Consider the following 10,080-nt stretch of genomic DNA (forward strand, 5'->3'; position numbering starts at 1 on the left):
AGCCGTTACCGGCCGGCGGCGCCGCGCCGCCCTGAGGGGACCGCGAAGGGCGGGTGCTCCTCGGCTTGTTTTGGGGATACATAGTGATGTTTAAGCACAGGTTTAGTGTAAGTGCTCGCCCGGATAAAGCCTGCTTCTCCGCCACACGCTTCTCCGCTGGAAACTGGTGCGAGCCCGCACCGGGCGAGTGCTGGCCTGGGAGGGAAGCTTGGGGTGTTACGGGAAAGAAAGCACTGAGGAAACTCTACAGTAGTATTCCCACTGCTTGGACTTTCTCTGGAATATATGAGAGGTTGATTCTACCAGTAGCCAGAAGTAACCGGTGCAGGAGGAGTATGGCTGGCTCACTCTGCTCCTTCCCAGCAGAGGCAGGCAGATGGGGAGTGGAGCCGTGGGCTTGCCTCGTCCTCACCCATCTTACATGCCTGCTGTGAGGGGTCTGAGCGACGCATCTTCAGACCTCCTTTGCTGACAGCCCTGTGACTTACATTACATTCCTTTGGAAAGGAAATCAGAACTGACAATAAAAATGAAGTCAGGGCCACTTTAATGCCTCTTTCTTTAGCTGAACCTGCCCAACAGAGGGTAGAAGAAGGTAGTTCAGTGTAGCCTGGGTCTGTGGTGGTATGTGGTCCTGAGAAAAGCCACTGCTCTGTGCTGGAGAGTATGTTCTCTCTTCCCAATCCCCTTCCTCCACCTGCTCTCCCTACATCCCCCAGCCCTCAGGTCCTCCTCCGAAGATGGCCTGTGGGACACTGTGAGATTAGAGAACAGCCATATACGCAGCACGCCTCTTCTGGGAGCCCATCCGGGTGCCTGGATTTTGGATCGCAAGTTCTTCAAAGCAAGGACTGTCCCACTGCTCTCTTTGCTGCTGCACTTGCTTTTCTTGTGCCACGCTGCAAAGAGCCTGTGCTTATAAAATACTGACAACGGTAGCGTAACTCTTAACCGCAGGATTAGCTGTGTTCATTTCAGGTGAGCCAGAATATGAATTCATCCACAGCCAGTTAATTTGCTTTTAATCCAGAATAATGTATTCCTTTTATGCTGTGTGGCAACGTTACCAGCTTGCGTGGGATGGGTGCTTTCTCCCATTGTGGCACTGTAAAAGATTCAGTAGAAGAGGTAGATATTTATGGCAGGACTCACAGGGCACAGCGGTGCTGAAAACCACAACCTGACTGGATTCCATGGCTAGTACCTAGTTTTGGAGCTGCCTAAACCCCTTCATCATCATCCTGCTGACTTCTAAAGATAGGAACCTGATGTTTTGCCTAGGGTATTCCCAGAGCAGCTGGTTTATGCCTCCCTCCTGTGCCCCATCTGGACCCAGAAATGCAGTGTCCCTAGGTCTTGGGAGGGTCGCAGTCTGGTACGCACATTCTGCTTACTACTGCCAGGATCATATTCTTTGTAATGCAAAACTGTGAGTAGTGAAGGCACATATATCCAAGAGAACTTCTCTTTCACTGTATAACATTTAAAATAATAAAATACTTGATATTATAATGGTCCACTAGTTGAAATAGAACAGCCTGGGGCTTTGGGGAGTGATAAGGGACACTCTGATTCCAGTTACCTTTTTGGTGCAACCAGCGCTGCTCCTCTGTTCTCTGTCTGTTTGCGTAGGTGCATGGACTGGATTATGAAGGGTTGGAAGTGAGTATGCTTAGCTCTGATAGGAAGGAAAATTACTCTGGAGATTATGATCTAATTAATCTATTTTGTAAGCAATTTACTCTGAAGTTTTTTTCATTTGAAAACTAATTAACAAACATGTGACTGCATCTAAAAGAGAAAAAACATAATGTTGAAACTAAACTTTGTCAGGTAACAAACTCTAGTAAGGCTGAAATGCAGAAGCAGTAATCACCTAAACAACCAAAGCGTAACATATAGAACAAAATGCAATAGAAATCTGATGCCCCCTCAAGTCCTTCTAAATAGACAAGCAATCTGATAAGGAGGGCTCTTTAAAAAAGCTTGCAAAGCCACAGGAAGATTAAATGAATGGAGGTTGAGGTTAGTAAAGGTCAAACAGGAAGTAAATGGCACTTTTTTAACGTGAAACCTGAATAACCACTGAAGCAGCTTCCTAATATTTGTGCTCCGTTCTTCATATTTGAAAGTTTCATAATGGTATCTATGAACTGAGAGGACAAGGCGCAGGAATTTAAAGTCTAACCTTTGATGTGACTGGTGTTAGGCAGAAAGTTAGAATGTGTGATCTAACTGGTTCCATCTGGGTTTAAAATATAGTAAATACAAATGCAAAATCACATGAACATTTGGGATTCAAGAACTAACTGTCAAAAAAGGGGTATATAAGCCCCACAATATTCAATCCCCTTACTAGGCAATTAAGAAGTCAGGCTGACCAAGTATGTCTTGAACTTGTATGAACTGGAACTTGAAATAAACCTTCAGCTAATGATTTGAGGCTTTAGATTAAGAGTTGAAGCTTTTCAAGACTTATCTTTGCTCAAAATAAGTCAATGCAGAAGTTTCATAACAAAAGGAATGAGACAAGCAAACGTCTGAGCACATATTTAGCATTTCTAATGAGGAGATGCTAACTGGGATATGGAAAAAATTAAAAATAAATAGGGAGCAAAATATCCATGTTGTGTTGTGGTTTCTTTAGCACTAAAGTTGTACTGTGATGCTGAAACAATTTAGTATATAACTCCACTGAAGCCAGGGAAGTAACGTTTGGGTTTTCATGTATGTAACTGAGATCCAGTTTGCCTAAATAGCACTATGTAACCCCAGCTCATGTATATAGAGGTGAATGAAGCGGGGGCACATAGATAGAAGAAATCTACCCTCATGAAAATCTGCTTAGTCTACTGAGAGACAAAGATAGGAGCAGGGTGAATGACAGCGGATAAAGCAAATGTAATTGTGCTTTTGGAAATCAGTGGTTTGGTATAAAACACAAAGGTTAAGAAACTTGGCAAGATAGGTAGGCACCTTGCTGCTTCTTTTCCTTCCAAAAACCTGCATTTATGTTATGTTCACTCTCAAAACTGTCTTCCCAATAGTTATCAGCTCCTAACCATTGGCCTTCATGTGAGCTCATGCTTGGTAAGTGTTAACAGGCTCTCATGAAAAAAAAAAGCGGTTTAGAGGCTGGATGAGGCACTTCTAGGCAACAAACTGGGCCTGGCTTAAACTGATCCAAGCCCAGTCTTCCTGAAGTGATCCAGTAGATATTGTGCTATACCCATCCATCTGCTGTACACTGTCACTGCTGTTCTGGTTCCCTCATCCAGCATCCTACTACAAACCTCCCATCACAGCAGGCTGAGAAGATCCCGCAGGAGCAGAACTATTTCTTATTGCTTGTTGTCTCTAATTCTTGTTGGTTTTTACTTGGATTCTCAAGTTGGACTGACCGTCAGGTCAGTTTGAGCTACCAGAAGACTGTATTGGCCAAAGAGACGCACCACCTGCACCTGGGTTTAAGTCTTGGGAAATCCAAAAGCTGTCGCTGGGAAACTGGCCGGTGGTGGCCTCAACAACTCAAGTCCAAACTCAGGGACGATTACCAAAGGTGACATCAACCCAGCCACTGAAGTTGGTGGAAAGGTTCCTGCTGACACCCAAACCTTTAGGCTTCTGTTAGGCTGTATAAGAACATTTGCTTTGAATAGTGCTGTCACAAGTACACACTGTGCTTGCACACAGATAGATTTAAGAGAAAAAAGTGTTCTAGCTGGTTTGCACTTCCAAACATGTTTTGCCTCTTCTGTTCAAGACCTGAAGAAAAACTTGTGTGCCCAAAAGCTTGTCTCTTTTTTTCCTTCCAAACGTATCAGGTGAGTTAGTGGACAAACCTGCCTCTTTATATTCTATATCTTTAAGTCATCACGATTGTAACCATGCTATTAAATGCTCTTCAGTGCATTTGTTTTTAAATAATCTCTCCCTCCCCAGAAGAACAACGTTATCATTTACAGAGGAAATATGTCAGCTTTCTTAATAAAGGAGGTGATATTTGATTTTCAGTGGGAACTGGGTTCCTTACTTCCCCCTTGTGACTTTGAAAATGTGTCTTAGATAAACAAAAAGGTTTATAGGACAGCCTGATTTACTAAACATCTGGAAGTGCTCACTAATCTCTCAAACTAAGCTTTATATCAATAGGCAAAATTATGCAGTTGATATGAATGCTTGGGAAAAATAATGCCACGGGAATTTTTATTTATTTGTGAATATTTGAAATATTTCATCAGAAATATGGGAATCTAAATGGTTTTCAGAAGCCACTTTTTTTTTGTTTTTGAAAGCAACTTTTGGACTTGAATATTTTTTTCAGTTTTTGGGTTTTTAGTACAATGTCCAGAGAAGGAGAAAGTTTTGATTGAAATGAGTCTGTCTGAAACTTGCTCTTCTGTATGAAAGAATATTTCATTGACAATTAAGTGATCAAGACCAAATCAAAACCAGTTTATTCGTTATTTTTTTCCTTGATGTGGAACTAAAACTTAAGCGCCATGTTGACATTAGTATTATGCTTGAGCTAAAATTGAATGGAGAAGTTTATTGGTTCAGCTCCCTAATGCAGTTTTTCGCCTCTCGTATATTTGTAACCCTTTTTCATGCTCTTACTAAACAGTGTCATTGTTGTTGGTAAGACCGTAAACCAGAAGTCAAATAATGTTAGTCAGCCATATCCTGTCTGGCTCGTTTCTGTAAGTCTTTTTCACTTTTGTAGCAGGGTCACGTCAACCATAGCTGTGTTGCAGAGTGCCATTGATTCAGCCAAACCTGGGGCTCCCGCAGAAGTATTTGTTTGATTCTCCCTATTACTGGGGAGTCAGGAAAAATAGATCTATGTCCCCTCTCTTCCTTTTTACTATTTGTACTGTTTCCATTATCTGTACTCATTTTAAGGCTTCTTCATTTCTTATTTATTTAGTCAGTACTTTAAATAGCCTTCACAGACACCTGTACTGATAGCTGTGCCATTTGCACAGGATGAGTCCATTATTTTTCTAGGATTCTGCACTGTATTTGAGGGCTCTTCCCCTTGATTTCCATGTTTTTTTTAATCCTGCAAGACTTCTGCACAGTAATATGTGTGGGGAGTACTTAGTTTATTGTTCTGAACTTATATCAAGCATGCATTTATTTGCATTTTGAATGAGGTTATGCAAGTTTGTAAAAGCTTCGGCTTCTAAATAGAGAAAGTTCTGTGTAGATAATTTATCATCTGTGACAATTAATATCTCTAATTTATTAATTGTAGGGCCTGTTTGGCATAAGTGTAAGACAGCCTTTTTCATGACATATTTTCAACTGATTTAGTGAGGAGACAGGTTTTGGCTACAAACCCTTACATCTCTGCTCTCTTCATTTATATTGAAATACCCATTTCCACAGTAATGATCAAGTAACAGAATCCGTTCCAATGGATTTTAGTGCAGGCGGGGGAGGAGAAGACGCAGTCTTTGTCACCAAGGTTCATCGCCTCCCAGCTGCATCTACTTCATGGCATGCTTCTGCTTAATATTTTGAATCGCCATCCGAGGGATTTCAAAGGGTGGTACTACTTGCTATGACAATCCATTATTAAATCAAGCCCCATGCAGTTCAGGACAGGAGGCATCTACCATCTTGTACATTGTTCTATGATGCTTTGCAGGAGGAAGATCTTGTGTGCACAAGATCAATTAGAGCAAATGTTGCCATGTTTCCTGTGTCTGCTATGAGTGGCAACTTGAAAGCAGTATAGTTGACTACACTGAAGACTTTCCATAGGAACAAGAGCAGATTGTATTATTTCTGCTTCACATTAAACCTTAGGGACACGTCCAAATATCGTGTTGTCCTTTTCATTTCCTCATATCTATGCTATAGTGATTTGAATTTTATTTGTTAATTTAGCATTCTTCCATCTTTCAGAGTCTTTAAACTCATGAAGATGTAATTTCTTCAAGACAGGCATCAAGTAGTTCCGCCATCTTTCACTAACAAAATAAAGTGTTTTTTCTTGCACTGTTTGGGAAGGTGTTCTGCCTTTCTGTTCTTTTGTTCCTCTAAAATAAGGCACGGTTTGTTTTTTCCGGTCATTACTCCTCACTGCGCTTTCCTTGTTGTGGCTTAGTATCTCCAGGAAGTCTTTAAACAGTTTGACAAAACGTTCTCATGTCTCCCTTCATTGCTGCCATTTCTGCTTTCAGTGCCTGTCTATCAACACAGCCTCTTTTATCCTTTTTTGCCTGATCTTTTTACTCCTTTATCTTTATCCCTATATTCCTTTTTTCTTTGTTTACTTTTCTAGCCTTAACGTATTGAGTAGATTTAACTTATCCTGCCTTTTTTTCTGTAATAGCATCCCATGTGGCATTGCTAAACCACTCTTCTTTCCTAGTTTTGATAAAGAACAATCTCTGCTGTATTAATATAAAATTTACAAATGGCTTCCCATTCTTTTTGTATAAAGTCAAATACAGTTTCTGCCATATCTGAAAGCTTCTTTGAATGTTACAATTGAAAATCATTCCTTATGTGTTCATCCTTCATTTTAGAGCTATTAATCTTTCTTGCAATATTTTTCTGATTTTTTTTTCATTTTCATGGTGGTTATGTATAATTGATGTTCATATGCCCCCAGTGTCTGTGAATTTCATCATATACAGAAAAGAGCAACCTGATTTCTAGTAACGCTACGAAAGGAGATCCAGCATTTCTTCATGTGTTTAATTTTGAGGGAATAGTGTCCCTCCACCAAAAAGGACAATTCAATCAAGAAGCCTTTTCACTATTGTCGAGTGAGCCTTGACTGTGTATACACTGTATCTGTATCTGTCAAGTCAACACATCATTGATGTCACACTGGACCTTGCTGGTAAGGACCAGTAAAAGCCCTGTAAAGAATATTACTCTTTTCCTTATCATATTCATTTGTTCCAGCTTGATATTAGGTGGCAGTCATTTTCACACATGCACTTAAAATATTGCCAAGAATTCTGGTACTCTGTCTGTGTTGTAATATTTCATTTCTTTGATGACTTGAGACTATTTCCAGCCTGTATTACAAGTTGTATAGTCCAGAAAGGAGCTCAAAATTGGGAATGAGTTGGGAGCAGTGACTTCTAGCAGGCATTACCTCCCTGCTATAGCAGTATCTCTCGGTACACTTTACGCAATTCACTGGAGAATCACCTGCAGGTCAAAGAGATGCACTTGACATTTTACTGTCTATTTTGGATTTGGACTCAAGCATGTAATTCAAATTATGCATGTCCTTCTGTGTTTTGATGAATGGGGCCTTATATTGAAAAATGTCAATTCAGTAAATATCAGTAAATAACTCAGTGTCCGCAAAGTTTTTAAGTTAAAATGGCTCATTAGAAGCATCTTACAAAGCAGAAAAGGTGTCATAAAATTAATTCTTAATTCACATAACTCATTCTTACTCATGTTTGCCAGTAAGAAAGATGAAGCAAGGAAGGAGAGAGGAAGCAAGGGAGGGAGAGAGGGATGAAACCGCTACTTTCATCCCTTCTTCACTTCACAAAACATCTGAGGAGTATGGACTCATGTGCTGTGGTTTTTCTGATATTACCCATTTTTTCAACATCTGCAGTGTGCAGTAGTTTATACTCTACGTTTGTATCTAGGCTAATGGCAATCATCAAGAATATTAGGTAAAACATGTCAAAAATTGCAGCGTACCTTTAGGAACAAATTACCTACTGAATGTGGTGAACATAGGCTTTTCCAAATAAGAATAGTTTAACTCACAAAAGATGCACAGCAGGAGTAGCAGCAAGTACTGTAGCCTGCTATTATCTGTCATGCAAAGGAAATGTTGATTTCAAGTTCACAGAAAGTTCAGGAGATCAAAAAGGTATAACTCACTGAAATCATTGATTAGCAGTAGGAAGACCATAATCAATCAGAAACCTATGGTATCTGTTACCAGTCCTCGATCATTTAAGTTACTGCAGCTATTGGAAATGGAAGCCGGTTTCGCACAATATTTAACATTTCCTTATTTGTATTCTACTTGCTTGTCGTAGCTGTATCAGATTCAGCTAACTCTAACAATCTTTCAGTCTTGAAAATGAAAGCACAGAAGCCATACAAATTAACTATAGGTCGTACAAAGGAAAAATTCATACTGAAGAAGTTTTATTAATACTATGCAGAATCAAAATTTAACTCAAACTCTTGAATTGACATCAGTACTTAAGAATCATTAATGTCTGGTTCAGAGCTCAGTGCAGAAAAGGCCCCTACTTAGATGTGAATGTTTACTTAAAATGTACCAGCATAAACATTAAATACCAACACACATGCACTGTTATTATAAACAGACTAAATACCTGTAACATCTGTCAGCTGTTCCTCCTCTCAAACAGATTCAGTTTCCTGTTAAAACACATTTTGGTGTCCCTTGCAGAGGGACGTGTGAGACGTATCTGTCTCTTAGCATTGCCCTCCTAGAGCTAGCCTCCCTGTAGGAGCACTCCTGAGCTCTCAGGGGAAGACGCAGCCATAAGTAATGATGTTGCAGTGTACCAGGGTCAAGTGTAAGGACTCAGAGTGTCAGTGTGGATCACATAGATACACATTCTTACTGCACCTATTCACGATCAATTATTCTTCAATAGTTAAATTATTTAAGTGAGTAAATACTTTGCATAGCAAAGTAGGCAATGCTTGACAGTGCAGGGAGTATCCTGCAAGGAAATACCAATGCAGCATAGAGGTGGTTTTGTGGGTTGGTGTCTTTTTTATTATTTTTTTTTTATTTGCTCCCCCCCTGATCTTTAATCATGAGCACCCCAGTCAGATGTTCTGGTTCATGCTATTTATATTAAGCAATTCCAGCAGGTGCAAATCTTGGCTCATATCCACCACAATTACAGTTAGGTTTTAAGTAAAGAGTTTACAAGTAAGGCATTTTTGAAGCACCTGTGAAAACACATTTAATCATTTATATAAGCATTTGTTGCTTACCATTACACATTTAACTATTTGCCTGTATTATCATTCTCCATTAATTAAGTCATTGACAAGTTCGCAATCTTGTTCCTTCTGGTACTTTGATCACTTTGTTTTGACACCTTTGAGCAGAGGCAATTTGGATTCTCTTCTGTCTCTGAAAAATGGAGTGAGACATATAACAGCTACTTTACTGATGTTAATTATCAGGATTCCTTTAGAACATGTGTTAAGAGGGTGGGTAAAGGGTTCAGAGCTCCCCCAACCAGTGAAGGCCCCATTACCTGGCATCAAAGAAACATCTAATGAATGACAGGTTCAGACAGGTGAGGTTCCTTCCTTATATAGAACATATATGTCCTTAAAGGTGGCCTCAGCATTAGCCAATCTAGCTTAATGAGTAAAGACTAAGAAATAAATTTTAAAATATCTAAGAAAGGGCTGAATTTCTAAAAGAGTACAGAGGATAATTTCTCATGTGCGAAGTCATGCAAAATTGCTCTGTAAATCTGTGACAAAACCAGCTGCTTTGCTGATGAACTCATTTAAGATTTAAAGTATTCCTCCTTTTGAGTGGCTACTTTCTGCTTTCAGTTTTTAGTCAGCTTCTCTCAGGAAGGCATTTGCAGCAAACTTAGCAGTCTGACAGAGCAGCCTCCAGGTAAACAGTCACTCACATAAGCTGATAGTTTGGCTTTCATTTAAATCAAATGCTGTCCTGGTTTTGGCTGGTATAGAGTTAATTTTCTTCCTAGTAGCTGGCATAGTGCTGTGTTTTGGATTTAGCATGAGAATATTGTGATAACACACTGATGTTTTAGTTGTTGCTAAGCAGTGTTTATACTAAGTCAAGGACTTTTCAGCTTCCCATACTCTGCCAGCGAGGAGGTGCACAAGAAGCTGGGAGGGGGCACAGCCAGGACAGCTGACCCAAACTGGCCAAAGGGACATTCCATACCATGGGACGTCATGCTCAGTACATAAACTGGGGGGAGGTGGCCGGGGGGCAGTGACTGCTGCTTGGGGACTGACTGGACATCGGTCGGCAGGTGGTGAGCAGTTGCATCACTTGTGGTTTTTTTTCTTCCCCTGGGTTTTTGTTTTTCTCTCTCTCTC

At 40.2% G+C, this 10,080-nt stretch overlaps 1 protein-coding gene across 1 annotated transcript in view; it reads right to left on the reverse strand.

The window, feature by feature from the left end:
* ADRA2C (adrenoceptor alpha 2C) overlaps positions 1-2,780 on the reverse strand; it is a 5,105-nt gene extending 2,325 nt beyond the window's left edge. Inside the window, exon 1 of the mRNA XM_019473676.1 lies at positions 2,753-2,780. Coding sequence (XP_019329221.1) covers positions 2,753-2,780 — 28 coding nt within the window. The remainder of the gene's footprint in view (positions 1-2,752) is intronic.
* Between the last annotated feature and the right edge of the window lie 7,300 nt (positions 2,781-10,080).

The sequence above is a fragment of the Aptenodytes forsteri genome, unplaced genomic scaffold (genome assembly GCF_000699145.1).
Source record: "Aptenodytes forsteri isolate BGI_AS27 unplaced genomic scaffold, ASM69914v1 Scaffold88, whole genome shotgun sequence".
In the NCBI taxonomy this organism is placed as follows: Eukaryota; Metazoa; Chordata; class Aves; order Sphenisciformes; family Spheniscidae; genus Aptenodytes; species Aptenodytes forsteri.